The sequence below is a fragment of the Pleurodeles waltl genome, chromosome 1_2 (genome assembly GCF_031143425.1).
Source record: "Pleurodeles waltl isolate 20211129_DDA chromosome 1_2, aPleWal1.hap1.20221129, whole genome shotgun sequence".
NCBI classification, from domain to species: domain Eukaryota; kingdom Metazoa; phylum Chordata; class Amphibia; order Caudata; family Salamandridae; genus Pleurodeles; species Pleurodeles waltl.
The window spans coordinates 742496937-742517684 of NC_090437.1; the positions used below are offsets into that span (position 1 = coordinate 742496937).

The window sequence follows — 20748 nt, forward strand, 5'->3', positions numbered from 1 at the left end:
TTCTGGTTTGTTGTAAAGTGCTGGAATGTCTTTGGGCCAGGTTTGTACTGCAAAACTTTACCTTGTAAGTCACGTGCATGACCTCCTATCTATGCGTATTAAAAAGAATGATACCCCTGTATCCATATGTACAAGAAAAAGCACTCAATTCCTTTATAGTGAAAAAACTATTATTGTTTGTCACTTATTTTAGCCCTTCTGGAGCAGTTACAACCTACTCAAATATTTAATATTGTGATCATTTAATTAGCCCCTATTCTGGAAAACATCATTAGTGGGGAAGAAACAAAAATGGAACTCTAATTCTAACGAAGAAGAAAACTATGTTTGTTTATGCATTTGTAGCAGTCTCATGCTCAAGTTGCTTTTCAAGCACTTCCTTAATTACATTTTCCATGAGTGGATTCAATGTGCTTGTTTGTTTAGGTGATATAAATGTGCTTTTCCCAGTGCACGAAGATCAGCTCCTTATTTCTTGAATTACTGTTTCATTTTAGCAAATATTAACTATATGTAAACTCAATTTAGTTTTCTGGATGTCTTTGATAATTTATGGGGTGGATGGGCTGGTAATTGAAGTTCTGATACTTGTCTAGGAAATGAAATGACTTACAAAGTTGGTCAATATCTAGTTATGTTAGGGTGTGCCAATTCTATTTGGGAACAGACAATTACAAAAGTGTGTTTCATAAAACATTTCACTAAACCAATAGCTCCTTGTACAAGCTCACTAGGAAGCAACTATGATAACATGCTCACTGGGAACAGCTCAAATATTTCAAAATGAAAAGAAACGTTTGCCATTATGACCAGCAGCACCCCTATCTGGATAGCAAATTCGCCATATATGGACTCCTGCAGCAAGGACATCATGAGAGTGAAGATGAGGAAGAACACAAGAACACAGTCACAGACCTTTTCAGCTATATACTGAGGATCAGGAACAACATACCTGTGTGCCTAAATTCTACCCAAATCTTGATCCAAGTTCCTGAATAGCTGAAGACTCAGCTCTTTAAAGAATACCATTTTGACACAGTTACAACTAGTTTCCCCTATGAGATCTCAGCTAACCCTCCAATCAGAGGAAATAGCGGCAAACCGAGATCCGAGCGGATCTGAGCGTGATGGGCTTACCAAGGCCGTGTTTACTGGATTAATTTATAAATTCTCCAGTCTTCGGCAAGATAAGTTAATACTTTGCGTCACCCCACAGTTGGGAATATTACATCTTTTCTGAAATATTATATTGATTGCGAGCATATGTCTTGAAGAAGTCTTGATGACAAAACACGTGTCTGCTGTTGTTCATTAAATTCGGCTGTTGTTCATTGGATTCATGGTGCCTTGGATTAATAAAATTTGAACTGTATACAGACGGGTACTTGGAACTTTTGACTGATATATTGCACTAAGAAATTGACTTTATGGACTATTGTGGTGTGCCTGGGTAAACCATTATCTAACCCTCCAATCACTTGCTGACTTTTGTTTTTTACTATGTTTTGACTTTTTGACTATGTACATTGCCCTGCTGCCTTTTGGCTACCTTTGCATGATGCAAATACCACATACAGAAAAAATGGACTATGTATTGTCTATTGTTGGATATCATTCACAGGAGGAGCTATAAAACAAAGTTTAAACAGTTCTTCGAAATGGTTCCCCCTAGAGGGATAAGTAGAGGTAATTGTTTTGTCAAGCTTCTTAATTGATCTTTTTTTTAGTTTGGGGTTTGATTATATATTGAACTAAGACTTCTAGTTGTACAGTGTAAACCTCCACACCAAAGGCCCTTGTGTGGATATGCAGAGGGCTAGGGCATATAATCGAATTCATTTTCGGATCCCACAGGGGTAGCTGTATAGAATTAACATCCACTGTTTGAATTTGCTAGCCCAATGGATGAAGGAACCACGTAGGATGACCTAGCAGCTAGTATAAGCAATAACCTGAATCATTCTGAGATCTAGTTTACCCTTTGCCTGTTAGCATTTGCCTGAAAGAATCATCAGGCATGCCTGCCCTGCTGCCTGGTCCTCGACTAAAACTTCCGTCCTGAATGACTGTGTGTCAATGTCCATGTAATTCAGGCCAATATGGATTGATTGATCAGACTTTAGGATGTGGCTACTTGTTTATGTTTAGAGGGGTGCGCCTTTTTCGGTCAGATGGGACTATAAGTGTTCATGCTGGCTTGCCCTAGTGCCTCATAACAGCCTGTAATGTTTGTGTAAGATCAATAATCCTTTAAAACATAAATGGAAATAGTAAAATATATTCTCAAGTTAATTACTGTTTTCATCCTAGAACTAGGTGGCACACCGATACCATAATTATACCATATCTTTTTATTCATTCGTTTTATGAATTCAACTTGAAAGTTGCTCTTACGTACGTGTATCCAATGGTCCAAAAGTTATTTGTCCTGGAGCAAGGCCTTTCAAAGTCGTACAATACATTACGTCAAAATGCTCAGATAAGAGATGAAGGTTAACTTGCACAGTGGAAATACGACTTACTTTGACATTAATAAGTGGAAAATGACGAATTTCTTCGGCGATTACTTTCTGACAAAATTTAAGAGTTTGCCGACCTTGAGCTGAGCCTTGCTGAGGAATCACTTTGAAGGACATTTGCAGCAGCCACTGTAAAGTTGTGCGGAGTGTTTATCACACGAGCAAAATGTTGCATACATCCTGCGGACTGCACCCTCGCGTAGCTTTCCCTGCACACTAGTAATCTTTCCTGCTGGCAGGTGCTGCAAATCGATGCTCCATGGTCATTGAGAATTTGTAACTGTATCGATGATGGCAAACTTATTTTTAACCCGTCTTAAATGGTCGTGTAAGTAAAGCTTTTAACGTGAAAGAAATACATACTGAGAAAGCAAATTGTGGACGTATCTAGCATTCATGTCAAATACGGAACGTTTGGAAAAAAACTTGCAATTTGCACCCCCTTAACTTTGAAGCTGACTCCCGCCCATCGAGAGCTTGATCTTCGCTGATACGGGCATTTAGCCAGACAATATCGCCTATTGTTTAAAGCATGCACACTAATCCCCTTTCACTCACTCTAAATCTTCTCTTCCGTTCTCTGTCTCGCTGGCCCTGTTCCCCTCTCTCTTTCTCACACTCAGACTCGTGTGCGCGCGCACAATAATCCACCACTCACTTCTCTTAGTTAAATGTCAAGAATGAACCGTCCAAGCTTAACATATTTAACACGGCGCTGCAATAAACCACAAAACCTGCACACTTAAACCAAATTCACACAAAGAACATAGTTTGCAGGCCTCGTTGTGTTTCTAGCGCGGTGGTCACCTTGTTTATTTTGTAGAAAAGTGACTTCTGGCTTGCTATCAGCATGTACAAAATCATATTCAGTTTAACATATTGTGCTTCTCCACTGGCTAACACAGGATGCTGTGAAATCTGGACAACCAACACTACATTCCTGGGACGTTTACACAAAGCCCTGAGTGAACAGCCAGTTGTCATACCAAGCTGCTGTAATCACAAAAGGAATTTCCCGTACACTTTTGACCCATTTCTTACATTTCTGAAGATTTTTTTTCCACTGGCTGCAATTTACATTCGGAATCTGACAATCAGAATAAATATCACGTGCGCCAGAAAATCCCTGTTGCTTTCCTCGAAGAGAAAACATGTTGCGAGTTTTCATTTCAGTATGACAAAGAACGTGTAATACACAAAATTTCAAACGTTGCTCCTACAGGATAACACAAATGTACCTGTAAAACTAATACACACGCCGCCTCTAACAGGACGACGATATATTTTTGTGGTTAAGTGGAGAAAAAATATAGAAGACCCCGGGAATGTAACATTGCAGATTTAGTAACAATGTGTAGCAACATAGGCCAAGCTCGCACCCTTCAATGGTGAGAATTATAAAACAGTTTGTGTAAAACTTACAGTTCCTTGCCGTCCTCACGCGCACTTCACGAGTGAAAGAACAAAGTGCGATACTGTGGTATAGGAGACCCAGAAAAAAGATGCGTTTACCACAAACATTTGTCAGTATGGAAAGCAAAGAATGACTTTAAATGGGCCTGTTAACGGTATACACTGTTGTGTCATGTTTGATCCGTTTGCTCAATACATTGTTCCACAAATATAAGAGCCTGTGAGAGAAGGCATCGCGTGCTCCGTCGTGGTTGTGCTGTTCAGGAACGGCTATGCAGCGCTCTGCTGCACTTCCTGTCGTGATAGGGTAAAGTCTGCTGCAACAGTTATTAACAATGGAGGACGTCACTGTGTGCGTCACCTATAACTCTGCTGCCTTCAGTCATTCATGCGCATGACTTTGATTCCATGCGCGTTGATGTAGGTTAGAAGAATTTTGGCCCTCCTCTCTATCACATCAATAAGTTTTTCGATCCCCTGGCGACCTCCTTGACTGTCCCAGTAAACTTTGTCAAGAAAGAACGACTGTAGAAGTTTCTCTCGTAAATGCTGACTTTTCAGTACAGACACCGCAGATTCGGGCAACCTGAAATGGAACAAAAAAGTATAAGCACTCGTCCAACAACGTTGTTAAACAAGTAAAAAACACGTTCCGCCTACCTTCTAACACCGTGATGTTTAAAATGTCATAACATTAGAATGCTTGCTATTATACAGGGGCTTGTAGGGCTGCATAAGACAAAGAAAAAGAACCAGATGTGAAGCATTTGAGGACAGACCTTATCCTCCTGTTATTTGTGCCCGGGCAGAGAGGGGAAAATGTAAGGTTCCTCTAATTTACATACATTATGACGTCAAAGGACGTGACATCGATTGGTCACTCATCCTCTTTGGCATCACTGAAGCAACTTTACAAGAATTCAGCAAACTGAATAAAAAAATTGGCCATAACAAGACTCATTAAAATAAATACATATATTTGAAAACTCCATGAAATAATACAAATTAGATTAATTTCATTAGAAGGAAAACCTACCCCAGGTGTCCCCACCTCTTTTAACACCATGATGGGAGCATCCTCCCTCCTTCACCTACTCCCGCACTTGTTTCCTGCCAAACATCTCACCTGTATGCTGAACGTGCATATGACATAGTTTTAGTAATGTCTTCCCTGTATAATATCAAATTCTTGTTATGCCTTTCATGTATAATGTAGTTCATACTTTGCAAGTACTAACAGGACATGGCAACGTTAGCAGCAACCATCCAGCCATAGCATTATAAGCACGGAAACCGTAATCCAATGTAATGGTGGTGACTCTGCAACTCCGACTATGTTACGTGTGGAACTATGTCACTTTATACATTTAACATGCCCTGAACTATGTACCCACCATCACGACACCCTCTCGGCCCTGTGAAACGGAAAATTGATTACTGTACCATTGCCATCTATTCCATCTGGGTGCACATCGAAGCAAGGCAGTGTGCGCAATTCAATCATATGACCCTAAATATATAATTAACAAACATCTTGGAGCTTCACTGAACTTACCCTCCTCTAAATATGATCTATAGGCCCGTATTTATACTTTTTTTTAGCGCCGCATTTGCGCCGCTTTTTGACGCAAAACGGCGCAAACCTACAAAATGTGCTGCGATCGGGGGCCAGAAACACTTTGAGAAGGCCTCGTAAGAAAGGGGAGAGTCTCCCCTTTCTTACGAGGCCTTTTCAAAGTGTTTCCTGGCCCCCCGATCGCAGGTGTGCTGCGATCGGGGGGCCAGGATACCTGAAAGTGTTTCCTGGCCCCCGATCGCAGCACAGCTGCGACCGGGGGGCCAGGAAACACTTTCAGGAAGGCCTCGTAAGAAAGGGGAGTGTCTCCCCTTTCTTACGAGGCCTTCCCGAACGTGAGAAAGGCCGTTTTCCCCATCAAAGCAGGAAGCGGCCGCAAGGCTGCTTCCTGCTTTGATGGGGAAAACACCTTTGCAACGTCAGCGCGCCGCGAGGCGCGCTGACGTCACAAAGGGGCGGGTGGGGGGGCGGGGGGAGACACGGAAGCTTCCGTGTCTCCCGGGGGGGGTTTAAAAAAAAAAAATCCTCGGGTGCGACGCACCCGAGGATTTATTGATACCCTTCCTGGTGTCGGCCACTGGTCGTGACCCGCACCAGGGAGGGTGTGTGGGCGTCGGCCAGTGGCCGACGCCCGCACCTAACAGGTTAATACACAAGGTTTCCTATTTTGTTATGCCTGAACCAATCTCATAATTTTCTCGTGCAAAAGTATTTTTGAGCTGAAATGACGTGCAAGAACTGAATCTCAAAGAGTGCTTCTTCTTTTTCTATTACTGTGTCTCTTTACAGCTGTGGTGCACATAATTATGTACAGAAGTGGGAATAATGTGATGTTCATTAGGGCTACATAACATATTTCTACCATGCATATCATCCAGAGAAAGCAAGCAACTATGAGAGAGCAAATCCAGGAATGACTCATGTGTAGAAAGGTCTGCGTGTCTCTTTTATGTGGTTCTTGTCAGCAACTGGACCAAGACTTCTAAAAGTGCAAGCATCATGTATGACCAGCAGCCTACCATGGAACAGAAAGACTGATGCTGTCACTGCCAATGTTGGAATCTGGATATTTCATTGCTACTAAGCCTGGAAGCCTGATCATCCCAGAAGCAGCAACTGCCAAATGCAGCCTAATGTTCATGATCAGCCAATAGGCCACATCTGCCATATCAGCGCCCTGTCTGCACCCAAGCTAGAGAATGGCTACTAATGCTGAAGATCAGTGTTGCTATGTGACCCACCAGTTCTGAGCGTGGTTACCTCCATGGCCCTACAGTTTGAGTGCTGCAGCTGAAGGAGTGGGACTGCTGAATGCACATGACCAGCACGACCTCCACTGCAAGGAAAAAAGCACATGTAATCACATGGCTTAAAACTGATTGGAACAAGAGAGTGACGAAGCACACTGCATTCTGTGGAACATATTTTAGATTTTAACTGGGTGCATACATGGATGAAAGTGAACTGAACTCTTGCGCACATATACTCCTTGAGGGACTTCATGGTGAACTACAACTCTGCCTTATTAGTGTCTTGTTCTGGGGAATTTCCTTAGAAATGGGAAGGTAATGAAGTGTGGAGAGACTCAAAGAATATTGTACACAGGATTACAGCCATGTCTGAATCTGACATTGCAGTGTGTTGTACTACATTTTGGTGTGTAAACAATGTGTTTTATTTTAATCAAGAGAGAGCAAAGATTATTAGTAGAAAAATGAGTAACCAAAACGTAACACATAACGTGTACTAAAATAGCTTAATTAGAGAAACGCGTGTTAGAAAAATTAAACGTACATACTTAAAATGTGGCTGACGTGTCTGCTACTTTGAGTTCTATGTGTAAAGATAAATGACTGTGAAAATTAATTTTAATGAATTATAACTACATGTACTGGCAAAAGATGATTAATATTAATGAACAAAACTAATGATGTGACATTATTATTAAAATTGTTTTATTCTTCATATATTAGCATTAGTAAAACGGCCTATGTTTTAGTATTTTTCCAGAAGCACAATCTTGAAATGTTAGGCTGACTTCATTGAAAATCTTTTGCAAACACTTTTTTATTAGCTGTTCTTTTGAAAAGCTCACAGTGGAAATCTATTGCTTTCACATTCTGCTAGTTTTGTACTTCCTTGTGATTATAACTGAAAGTTTAACAATGGGCTTTAGTTTCTGGTAGGAAGTAATGTTAGCTAAATGTCATGTTCTGTGCTGTTTTCTAGAATGTTATTGTTTTGTGAAAACTGCCGACCACAGAGGGATGTCAACATGATCCTATCTTGGAGAAGGAATAAAGAAGGATACACAATGAAGAAGAGATGAAATTCAATTGGTTGCTCACTATCACTCCTCATAGTCTTTACGTTAGGGCGGTAGGATACTTAAAGGTAACAGGGGCTCTTTTACAGCAGAAAAGGCATTCAAGCAAATGCACTAATTACAGTAGACAACACATGACAGCAAATGTCTGTCTTGGGGTGGCGTGGAAACATAAATTATTTTCTATTGGCCCTGAACAAATGAAAACAGCCAATCTTTTTTAAAAATGTTGTGAAGAATAAATACTCCATTGCAAAAGCATGATGGTACCAGCCCAATCAATAACAAAGCTGGTAACTTCACTTCCAACATCATGTTTCATAGTAATGTTACCTCCATTAGGGTTCTATCTAACGAGCTGTAAGAAGACCAATAAGTAAGTTTAAAGATACCACTAGAAACATTAAATATGCGGTTATAAAAGTAGCTCAATATGTTACATGCCTGTCTATAAAACTTCAAGTTACATACATGTCTAAGTCCTAACAGGGCATCCTTCTGAAACTGATAAAACAGTTGATAAGTGTAGGAGGCTGGCCTGACTTACAGTGGGTACATGATGCTACTTACACCTTGTGCCAGGTCCAGTTATCCGTTATTAGTAGATTAGTAGTGTTATAGCATCTTAGGCTGATAGAGGTAGCTATAGCAGAGCAGCTTAGGCTGAACTAGGAGACATGCAAAGCTCCTACTATACCACTTATATCATATAGCACTATATCATAAGAATCACAATACTCAGAGTTACTAAAAATAAAGGTACTTTATTTTAGTAGCAATGTGCCAAAAATATCTCAGAGGATATACTCCCTTAGGAGGTAAGTAAAATACACAAAATATACACACAAACCAAAATCAGGTAAGTAAACAGTTGGAAAAGTAGTGCAAACACTGTAGAATACAATAGGATGCAATAGGCCTAGGGGCAACACAAACCATATACTAAGAAAGTGGAATGCAAATCACTTAGGGACCCCAGGCCTAGTTTAGTGTGTAGAGGGTCACTAGGAGTGTAAGAAAACCCTAAGGGTGTCCAATATACCCCACCCCAAGACCCTGAAAAGTAGGAGTAAAGTGACCCTACTTCCCCAGAAACACACTAAACTCATGATAGGGGATTCTTCAAAGACCACAACTGACTGCAAAGCACTGAAGACGGATTCCTGGACCTGAGGACCTGTAAAGGAAGGGGACCAAGTCCAATGGTCACGAAAGTGTCCGGGGAGGCAGGAGCCCACTAAATTCCAGATGAAGGTGCAAAATGGCTGCCTCCGGGTGGAAGAAGCTGAAGATTGTGCAACAACGGAAGATGCCAGGAACTTCTCCTTTGCACTGAAGATGTCCCACGGAGTGCTGCAGGATGCAGAGTTGTTTCCTTGCAGAAAGACTCCAAACTAGCCTTGCTAGCAGCAAAGGTCGCAGTTGAAGAAAATGGGTGCTGCCCGGGCCCAGGAAGGACCAGGATTGCCCCTTGGAGGAGGAGACAGAGGGGGCTCTCAGCAACACAGAGAGCCCATGTAGAAGCAGGCAGCACCCGCAGAAGTACTTGAACACGGGTTCAAGAAAACTGAGCACGGCGGTCGTCTCAACCATACAAAGGAGGGTTCTACGAAGCCGGTGGTCAACTCAGCGAGTTGAGCAATGCAGGACGGAGTGCTGGGGACCTTAGCTGTGCTGTGCATGAAGGATTCCTTGCAAAAGTGCACAGAAGCCCTAGCTGTGGCAGTTCACGCAGTACACAGGATTACTGCCTGGCATGGGGAGGCAAGGACTTACCTCCACCAAATTTGGACAGATGGACTGCTGGACTGTCGTGGTCACATAGATCCATCTCCTGTGTTCCAGGGACCACGCTCGCCAGGTTGAGAGGGAACCCAGAGGACCGGTGAAGCAGAAGTTTGGTGCCTGCGTTAGCAGGGGGAAGATTCCGTCGACCCACTGGAGATTTCTTCTTGGCTTCCAGTGCAGGGTGAAGGCAGACAGCCCCCAGAGCATTCCACCAGGAAACAGTCAAGAAAGCTGGCAGGATTAGGTGCTACAATGTCGCTGGTAGTCTTCTTACTACTTTGTTGCAGCTTTGCAGGCATTCTGGAGCAGTCAGCGGTCGATCCTTGGCAGAAGTCGAAGAGGGAAATGCAGAGGAACTCTGGTGAGCTCTTGCATTCGTTATCTGATGAGAAGCCCACAGGAGAGACCCTAAATAGCCCTCAGAGGAGGATTGGCCACCTAGTCAGGTAAGCACCTATCAGGAGTGGTCTCTGATGTCACCTGATGGCACTGGCAACTCAGAGGCCTCCATTGTGCCCTCACACCTCTGCATTCAAGATGGCAGAGGTCTGGGACACATTGGAGGAGCTCTGGGCACCACCCCTGGGGTGGTGATGGACAGGGGAGTGGTCACTCCCCTTTCCTTTGTCCAGTTTCGCACCAGAGCAGGGGCTGGGGGATCCCTAAACCGGTGTAGACTGGCTTATGCAAGGAGGGCACCATCTGTGCCCTTCTACGGATTTCCAGAGGCTGGGGGAGGCTACTCCGCCCTAGCCCTTAACACCGAAATCCTTTGTTCTGCCTTCCTGGGACTGGGTTGCCCAGACCCCAGGAGGGCAGAAACCTGTCTGTGGGTTGGCAGCAGTGGTAGCTGCAGTGAATACCCCAGAGAGCTGGTTTGGCAGTACCCGGGGTCCATGCTGGATGCATGGGATTGGTACCCCAATACCAGATTAGGCATGGGGGGGACAATTCCATGATCTTAGACATGTTATATGGCCATATACAGAGTTACCATTGTGAAGCTACATATAGGTATTGACCTAAATGTAGTGCACGCATTTAATGATGCCCCCGCACTCACAAAGTCCGGGGAAATTGCCATGAACCATGTGGAAGTACCTTGGCTAGTGCCAGGGTGCCCTCACACTTAGTAACTTTGCACCTAACCTTCACTAAGTGAGGGTTAGACATATAGGTGACTTATAAGTTACTTAAGTGCAGTGTAAAATGGCCGTGAAATAACATGGACGTTATTTCACTCAGGCTGCAGTGGCAGTCCTGTGTAAGAATTGTCTGAGCTCCCTATGGGTGGCAAAAGAAAAGCTGGAGCCCATAGGGATCTCTTGGAACCCCAATACTCTGAGTACCTAGGTACCATATACTAGGGAATTATAAGGGTGTTTCAGTGTGCCAATCAGAATTGGTAAAAATGGTCACTAGCCTGCAGTGACCATTTTAAAGACAGAGAGAGCATAAGCACTGAGGTTCTGGTTAGCAGAGCCTCAGTGACACAGTTAGGCACCACACAGGGAACACATTCAGGCCACAACTATGAGCACCGGGGTCCTGGCTAGCAGGATCCCAGTGTGACAGGCAAAAACAAACTGACACACAAGTAAAAAATGGGGGTAACATGCCAGACAAGATGGTACTTTCCTACAATAAGGTCTTCATGTATATGTTGCTAGTAACAGTGCAGAGTACAAAAGAGTAGTAGAGTGCAGAGAAAAGTCAGTATACTAGTTACTTTCCATTTTCACCATTCTACCTTATTACCAATATTTACGGTAATTTAAGGGACGTGAAACAGTAATCCTGCACCTGATAAAGCAGTTTTCAAAGATGACTCCGAGAGCTTTCTGACCCTGGAGAAGACATGCAACCATTACTGTCAGAAACAATGCTTTTAACCGGCATTCCCCGTATTACTGGCTCATCCTCTAAATATGGCAGAAGTCCTTGCCAGCAACCATATCACTAACAAAGCGCTTTCTGAGGTATTTACTGAGTTAAGGTGTAACTGGAGTCCACACTGGATAGAAATGGAACAATTAATTTCGTGGTGCGCACTAAATAAACAGTCATCGTTGTTATTATTAAAACCAGTAAAATAGAGAAAACTACAGAAAAACAGAACAGCTACTACTACATTGACACTTGTCGAATTATCGTTAAAATGTACGCGTGTGTCAACTGTCAAACCTATATCATCTCCCCAAAGAAAGCTACTTACTTTACTTTAGTAATAGTCTAATGTCACACACCACGCATATACTTGCGTTCACAAAGTGCAGCATGAATGGCTACATTCCAAAAGCAGAATTGAAAAAAAACCGGAAATTGGCCAGGTGTGGTTACCTATGCACTTCTCATGACCTCACTCACCCTTAACTTTAGCGTCAATGTACAAATGACGTTTCCTTTTTTTTCTCCACGTGGAAAACATTTCTCAATGAGGAAAAATCCCCTTTCCTGCACATCCACTAAATTTGGGAGTAATGGATGTGTTTACCTCCCTAACTGCAACAATCAACCCAACATTTCTCAGGTGCACAGTGAGTAAAAAAAAAAAAACACTCAAAAGGTCCCTGAATACAGTTCAATATCAAGGTCGAAAACTCACTAATAAAACTTCAAAAACATAACACATTTTCTGCAGTAGTTTGTTCAGGTTTCCCAATATACACAAGCAGATGCTATTTCAATGAATCGCAATCTGTTATTTAGAGGCATAGATAAATATTTTTGCACACCTTAGTGTCATTAAGGTGCAAAAACATATTTGTGTCTTGCACCCGGAGTTCATAAGTCCTTGAAGTTAAGCTACTTTGAAACAGAAATCACCTGCTAGTTGATAATTCTGTTTGCTTCAGGTAAATAAAACTAGCACTTTGGACCTTCCCATGGGAAGAGGGAAACGAACAGTGAAACAGAATGATGGCTCAGTGAGCCCGTGTTTGTATTACGAAATGCAGAAACAAATAATGTGTAACATATTTTAGTGAGTGTGAAAAAATTGATTATTAGTTGGAGTGGATTGTAGTCCATCACAAGTAATAATGGAATTATTCTTGTTAGGTCCAGTGAAGGTTTCAGTAATTTAAATCTGAGCACAGCTGCTAGTAGCTATGTCACAGAGAAGACAACCTTACGTAAGAAAAAGTGGAAAGCACTTAGAATCACCAAAACAGTTAAAAAGCCAAAACACAAAAACAATAAAATTGTGCTTCAATTTATAAAAGTAGAGAATCTGAGAATATTTTAGTGGACAAAAAGACACCAAAATGAAAATTTTCCAATATATGAATTTTTAAACAAAAAGAGAGCCAAAAAATGCAAAGTGCCGACCATGGGCAGCTGGTCATGCTTGACAGGGACAAAGCCCAACTGTGATGGAGCACGGGTCGGACACCAGGACTAGGTTGATCATGGCCAAAGAGTTACCATCAGACTTACACATTTTCTGGAGGAAAAATTGTGGTTGATGAGCTGTTGGTGGGGTAAGTTGCATGTTGGATCCAAAGGAGAGCTCGACGGTGGCAGGTTGCTGTAGCGCTGGGTCCAGGTGCACTCGTTGATGAAGGTGGGAAAGATCTGAGTGGGCAAAGTCCTAAGTCTGTGAGAAGGTAGACCTCAGCATTAATCAGATACTGCCTTGTGTTGTTCCCTGCAAAGCCCTCTATGTTCGGACTTAGAAAGGGGAGACAGGATGGACAGGGTGTACGAAGGACATGATGCCAACACCAGTGCATCAGCCTCGCTATTGCAGGGGGACGACTGTTCAAAGAGCTGTAGTGCTCTGAGCCAAGCGGCGTGAAGCAGGTATAATATCAGGCCGGTAAAGTAGTCAAGCAGCAGTTGCCACATGCGAGTGAACTTAGCATCAGTATGGGCTACCTTATGAGAAAGAAGCTCCATGGACATGACATGCCCTGAGGTGCGTGAACCACTGGCCGATGGGTGGGGAAGTGGGTTTCTTCCAGTGTAACGTTATGAGCTGTTTTGCAGTGCTTAGCATGTGACTAATAAGGCACAGTTTGAGCATTTCATCGCCTCCAGAGTAAGGAGTGCTTGGATTCCCGAAAAGTTTGTAATGTAGATGTTGGGAAGGGGAACCCTGCCGTGCCTTTGGTATGGCAGAGGACCTCTTTCCAATATGTAGTGATGAGAGATCATTACCACCAGATGTGGCAAAAGTCCCCGGGGGTCACACTGCAATACCAGCGGAGGTCAGAGGTAGCAGAGTAGATGGTAGGAAGGCAGATCTGCATGTAGAACCACCCTGGCATGAGTTTGTAAGCTGTCTTGCACTGTGTCATGATTCTGTAAGATTTGGGAATGTCGCACTAGAGTGTTTCCCATTACTTTTGTGGGATGGTCTCGGTATTTTCATCCTACCACTGCGATTGATACATGTGCAACCGTAGCTGCGCAGTGTGCCGGAGCACCTGATAGATGTGTTGGGCTCAAAGGCCAGTGTACAGTTTGGATTGTGAGCGAGTGGGGTTTTAGGAGAGGAAAATGTGGTGAGGCCTATTCTAAGCGTTATCTTATCCCAGATTTCAAGGACAGTCTTTATGGGAGTAGCTAGGTATGCACTTCTGGGTCTGGCCCATTTGGGGAACCAAGCCAGGCGCCGGGGGGGGGGGGAGCAATGTTTCTCACTTTCACGTGCCACCCATTCAAAGATTTAATGAAGATCGGATACTGAGGAAGGCTAGTCCCAACCTGTCCCTGAGAAGCATCAATACAGATTTTGAAAGCCTGAGGCGTTTAGCCCCCAAATGAAAGCACAGATGTCTCACTGAAAGTGAGATGTGGGAGTAGAAGGTGTGGATGTGAGTAGAAAGAGTAATCTTGTGTGTCAGGGTTTCTGTAATGCCACACGCCCACTAACCTCAAATCTGTAAGGTCATGTTTTGTTTGAGTGCGGAAGACATAGCCCCTGTATCCTTGAAGGAGGCAGCACTACGATCGAGCTCAGGGTCCTACACCAGGTTCACATCGCCATCCACCACAAGGTCACCTCTATCATTTATCAGCTGTTCTCCCAGAGGGTCCCTAAGGTAGGAATCCTGCCAATAGTTGGAGGCATAAACATTAAGAAGAGTCAGTGGTTGTGAACCCCTTTGAATGGACAGTTTCAGTTAGCTGCTGTCCTTGTCCCTAACCATTTTTAGGACACTGAAGCAGAAACCCTCCTTGCACATGATACCGAAGTGGGTATTTCGGATGTGACACCACAGCAATCCTCCCGCAGGAGGTGTGTTTCCCGGTGAAAGATGACATTGGGATCCTGTGGAACTAGATAACACCAGACCTGGTTATGCTTATTAGGTGAGTGCAGGCCCCAGGTGTTAAGCGAGAGTAGTTTAGTGTGGTATGTAGTGGTCATAACCCAGGGCAGAGGGTGCAATTGCTATGTCATCAAGTGTGTGCATGTAGGTCCCCAGGAGGGTGTATTCCAAGTGATGCAGTGAGAAGGCATCCCCACCCATTTAAGGGCCTGGCACTGCGGTGGAAGCCCTGACAAAGTGTAGCTGACACTGTGAGGAAATTGTGGGGTCCAGTATCTACATAGTGTCCACTGGTGTATGGTAGTGTGCAGCATGAGCCAGAGGATAGTGGGTCTACTTCCCCCAGAGAGGCATCCCACCAAAAGGGATTGGGAGGCAAGGGAAAGAAACAAACAACAAAAGGCCAAGAGGGCCTAACAGGTTGATTCAATTTCTGGCAGGGCCAGAGTGTAGAGGTAACGGTCTTGGCAGAAGGAGTCACTCTCCTTTGGAATGAGTCAAGGCAGGGGAGGTGGGAGAGCATCAGGAAAGTTTGTCAGGCCAATTGGAGATGGTGGACCACCAGACACAGCAGATGAGCAGTCATATTAGCACAGTCATCCAGGTACCCCAGATCCCCATAACTGGTGTGGGCTAGGGTCAAGGTCCATGGATGCCTGAAGACAAGTCAGGAGGAAAATGAAGTCCCCTCTTCGAAAGGGAGTTGACGTTGGTCTGTATCTCCATTAGCCAGTCAGGTCAGATTCCTATGCCATATTTTGTGGGCAGGCAACACTAGCTAGTGCGTCTCTCAGGTGTGTAGTCATTCTGGCAAGTTTGCTGCGGCATTCAGGGTGTATCAACCGTGAAGGTCGTGTGGTCCTCGCCTTCCTCCCCTCCCCAGTGGAGGCAATATTACAGGAGAGACTCTGTGTTACAAGGAGTCAGTGGTGGACGGAGCCCTAGAGGAGCTCTTTCCCATATTTTGAAGATTTTGAATAATGTCACATTTGGCCTCCTTGGAGTCAGAATTCTTGCGGCGTTTGTCCGAGCGGCGAGACAACACTGTGGTCCAGATGAAACAGAGAGCCTCTCTGTTTGTGGAGAGGGGTGGCAACAGGTTTCAGCCTTCAGAATCAGCTGGTAGTCACAGGAGATTCTTCTCGTCCGTTACAAACCAGATGGTGTGTCGCCTCCCCTCCTAGGAAAACAAGATAGCAAAGGCATGGCCCCATAGGGAGAAAATGTTCAGCTCTGGCAATTTATCAGTGATAGGATTGAAGTCCCACCTGTGGTGCAGGGTAACAAGGGAAGATCTTGAAAAAGCTGGATAGTGTGGCCATGGAAGACCAGGTCAGCCTTGTTCCTGGAGACCCATATGATAGCTTCTTTGTCTGTAAAGAAATGGATTTGCATCAGAATGTAAGGGATGAAGTCAGTGTGCCCATTTCAGAGGCCACCTAATGGCCCTACCCAGCCCTGGGAGGGGAGCATCTTCATCGTCACAGATCACTGCAAAAGCTCAGTAGTGAATGCCATGATGTTGTTACCCTCTGCCCCCTTCGGCAACACCTGATGCAGGTGTTGTTTTGGCGGCTTCTGTTTTCTAAGTCTTCCTCCATCATTTGCAGTTCAGCTTACTCTTCTTCGAGTGCTGTCACAGTGAGCCACAGCATCTCCTGGTCCTTCAAGGGTGAGTCAACTGTGCACTCCAGGTCATCCACCTGCCCCCATTCTCAGAGGCATCCTGCTGAAGTTCTTGGATGCATGATTTAAGGTCTGATTTGAGGGAGCCTATTTCTAAGTGGATTTCCTGCAAAAAGCGATCCATATAGTCTTGCTATATAGGCACTGGTATGGACGCTCTGTCTGAGCTAGTAGAAGGAGAATCTGCTCTCCATCTCGATTGAAGACATTTTACTCCAAAGCGAAGTCACTAGGTTGTCTTTGGTAGGTCCAAGTATCATTACTTTTGTAGATTTGTGATGGGGCATAGCAACCGTCTGCAGAGGCTTCAGCGACAAAGAGCTGTTGGTGGCACAAAACGTAGTCCATAGGCTGTTGCAAAGAGGTTGCCATTATCATAGGGTTGTGCCACAGTGGGATTGCCCACAACGCCCGTAGATCCACAAGTGTGAAGTGGCACAAGGGATCCCAAATACAGTGGAGGGTATCCCCACTGTAGACCCCAGCTAGGGTTCTTATCAGGGTTCAGTTTCCCCAGGGCTTCCACAGGGTCTGGGACAGCAAGTGGAGTGGCAAGTCAAGAGTCACCACCAGGCAGAGATGCTGGTCCCGCATCAGAAAGTTTCTGAAAACTGAAACAGAGTTGTGCTGAGCTTGGGGCTGCTCCCTGAAGCAGAGATTTCAGAAGGGGCAAAGGGATCCACAATGCTGCCACAGACAGAGCCACCACCATGGTGGTAGGAGCATGTCTCTCCCCCACAGTGATCATCCACTGCAGTGTTGTGGCCGATCAAGGCTTCCCCCACCAGAGGGCTTTTAGAGGAGCCGAGTGAAGCTGGCCTCTCCCCACCAATACTCACCGTTGTCTCTTGTTGGGCCGGTCCCAGGGAAAGAATGAAAACACACTGCAGGCATCAAGGGTTGGGTCCTGAAGGCTGTGGTATCCGCAGCGTGCCCCCATTGAAATGGCAGGCCACCCACTGGCCTACACCCCTCCAAGGGCACAGATGGTCTACACACTATCGGCTTCCATGCAAGGGGTCTTGCCCATGCCATGAGATCTGCCCACCGGGTCCCAACAGGTCTCTGCTGTATGTCCACTGCGCACCTCATGCAGCAGCATCGACTCACAAGTCTGTCCCCAGGGGAGCAGCAGTCATCCACCAACAGGCCAATTACCCAGGCCTCAGAGTTCCAGGCTGTGATCTGGTCCATCGGGGGCTACCACTCCAGTCACAGCAAAGTGCAGGGCCACCCCACCACAAAGTCTCAACAAGAATCAGTGGGGACCCTGGCGCTGCCGCAGGGAGCACTGCCACTGCAGATGATATGGGGCAGAGAAGAATGAAGATGGTCCCTCCTCCCTGGTAGTGCTGTATGTGCCTTGGTCAAGTCAGTCAGTCAGTAGTTCCGAGAGTCTGCAGGGGGGCCAGGTTGCATAAGTGAAGGTCTCCTATGCTGAGGATGTCTGGGACTGGCTCTGTGGACCAAACTGCTCCAAAAGGAAGAGTCGCAATCTCCAGGGCTACCGCTGAGAGGCTGCACAGACCACAGCGTGCTCCCTCCGAGTTCACAATCCACTCCCCAGTCTGGACTGTGCAGGGGGCACCCAGTTAGGCCAGTCATGGGCAACGCCGAGACTAGAGGGCCTACTGCTGTCACAAGTACTGCCACTGGGGCCAGGCAGTTTGCTTTTGGGGGCATGCCATGGCTCCTCCTCAGTGACACCGACATGTGGGCAGCTTATGGTGGATGGCAGTAGTCTCTAGCAGCGGGCTCACTGTCAAGGCCACAATGTTGTAGCCAGTGTCAGGTGCGCTGTTGGGTCCGGGACATGTAGAGTGCCCTGAGCTGCGATCTTGACTCATTTCACCAGGTCTGATGGAGCTCCTGACAGCCCACATCTCTCCATCTTCCTCGACCAGGCATGCCGCAGGTACTGCGCCACAAGATGGCCATCTGGAGCAAACCAGGCCAGCACGCAGCAAAGGGGCTTTGATGCCGGTGCTGGGACCGCAGCTGTAGGGATAAAGGCCCCCTCTCCCCCAGGCATGGAGGGAGGATCTGAAGTTCCCGCTGCTGTTTGCGCTGCTCGTACATGGTCCTGGTGCCCAGCATGGTGCTGGAAGGCTGGTGGGAGCCCAGAGGGAAGATGAGACACAAACTACTCCATGCTCCGCTGGTCCACACCCTCTGACAGACAAGTTCTAAGTCCCAGCTTCTGCAGTTGGGACAAGAACAGTACTGTCAGGACTCACTTTAACAGAAGTCACCAGCAGGATCTATTGCAGGAAAGGTGTCTTCTTGCAGCTTTTGTATCCCTGTAGCTTAACAGGAGGTCAGACAATTGACCTTTGGAGTCCAGTTATTTGTTTTGGGTACAAGTGGGAGCAGGTCTGGCGTTTAGGGTCTTCTACACAGGTCTCAACAGCAGGTGAAGTCCTTCTTTTGTCTTCCACAGGACCAGTAGTGTTCTGAAGATGGTACCCATGGGGTGCCACATTAATACCTGACAATAGCCTGTCTTTGGGGGTGATTCCTGCCCCCTCCCTAAGGCAAAGAGAAAAAGTTCCCATGGGTAACCGCATACATTTTTGCAGTGATTCCTTTGTGCCCTACTGCAAACAACCCACACTGTCTCTCTCTACCTAAATCCAACATGGCAGAACCGTTCCTTTCTTGTGCAGAGCTCCTATACTCACCCTAGAGGTGTTGCCACAGAAATGTACCTAGTTCCATGGGCAGATCCTCTCCCACTGCGATTGGTGCCTGGATGGCTAGTTAGGCAAAATATAAACTGGCCGAGGTGTGAACTACATCCACCAGCTACAAAGTAGGTGTTCTTTGAAGATATGTCAGCAGCTGGGCACCCCAGGTGCTCCTGACAGGGGAAGGTCAACTTCTGCACACACCTAAGGCCTTTACCTCAGCTCTGGGAGACAATTCACTTCTAATCATGGAGTTATTCAGCTCCTGGGTGACAACTGGAAGCTCAGGAAAATGGGCCTCTGTAGGCTTTAGGCAGGCTAAAGGTAATTGAAAAAAAAATTACTTTTGTAAAATATTTGTAACTAATTCAGTTTTATCAATGAATTGGATTTGTACTTTTTATTTTAAAAAAAGCCCATGAATTAACTGTTTAACTTGTTCCTAAGTGGAGATAACTTTATTAACTTTAGTAAAGTGTTGCAGGGCTTTTCTATGGAACAGAAAATCGCTCTACAGTGGAAATTACTTTTAGGCCATTGTCACTGTAAGGGTATGTTTAATACTAGTCCTTTACATGTCCTTCTTTAATATGCCATGTGCCCTGCTATATGGGCATTTAAAGCCTACCTAGGAGTGAGATTAATATTCAAAAGGAGGGGTTAGGTAAGGTAAAAGTTCAAATTTCCAGTTTTAAACCTGCACAGCCAGGTTACAGGTGGCAGGGCTGTAGTCATGTTTTGCATTGTCACTTTTGTGGTGGCACAATATGTGCTGCAGTCCACATGTGACATTTCATTTACAGACCCTGGGCACATTCTGTATCATGCTCTAGAGGTTTATAGACAAGTTAAATATGCCAATTAGGTATATACCAATTTGACATGCTTTAATGGTCAGAGCACATACACTGGGACTTGGACAGCAGTGTCCTAGTATGTAAAGTCGAAAATCCAGCAGAAAAACTCACAAAAAGTGAGGGCGACCACACAAAAAAGGCATTTTCCTTCAGTGAGGATGAAAAACAATACTTTCCTTGATCACAGACACAATCTATTCATGCCTCCTGCTCAGTGCTCAACTGTAATCCATCTAAGTGTGTACAATATGAAAACTATTACATAGATATGTACAAAAAGACATATTCACTTCTTTGTCAAAAAAACATTTTGGTTCTGCACAAAGATCACATATTAACTAAGCTACATAAAATCCTACACATACAAAAAACATAACACCAGAAAAATATCACTGGAAAGAACATTTTGGTTGCTATCCAACAACTAATTGCACTGGCATATTATGGTAGTTATGATTCACTCCCCAGTTATATCTCAAGTTAACAAGCAGATCAGGAAAACGATTGATAGTAGATCAGCAGCCATGTTCTCCTCTTAGCTCATATATGGAGCACACACAATGCATGGTTGCAGGCTTACCATGTATGTCATATGCCACTCTACAGACAAGACACAT

General features: G+C 44.9%; 1 protein-coding gene across 1 annotated transcript in view; it reads right to left on the reverse strand.

Annotated features, from left to right (window-relative positions):
• Positions 1-3302: 3302 nt before the first annotated feature.
• The window catches only part of GASK1B (golgi associated kinase 1B), a 156306-nt gene continuing 138860 nt past the window's right edge, over positions 3303-20748 (reverse strand). Inside the window, exon 4 of the mRNA XM_069243268.1 lies at positions 3303-4518. Within this exon, the coding sequence (XP_069099369.1) occupies positions 4311-4518 (208 nt within the window). The 3' untranslated portion in view covers positions 3303-4310. The remainder of the gene's footprint in view (positions 4519-20748) is intronic.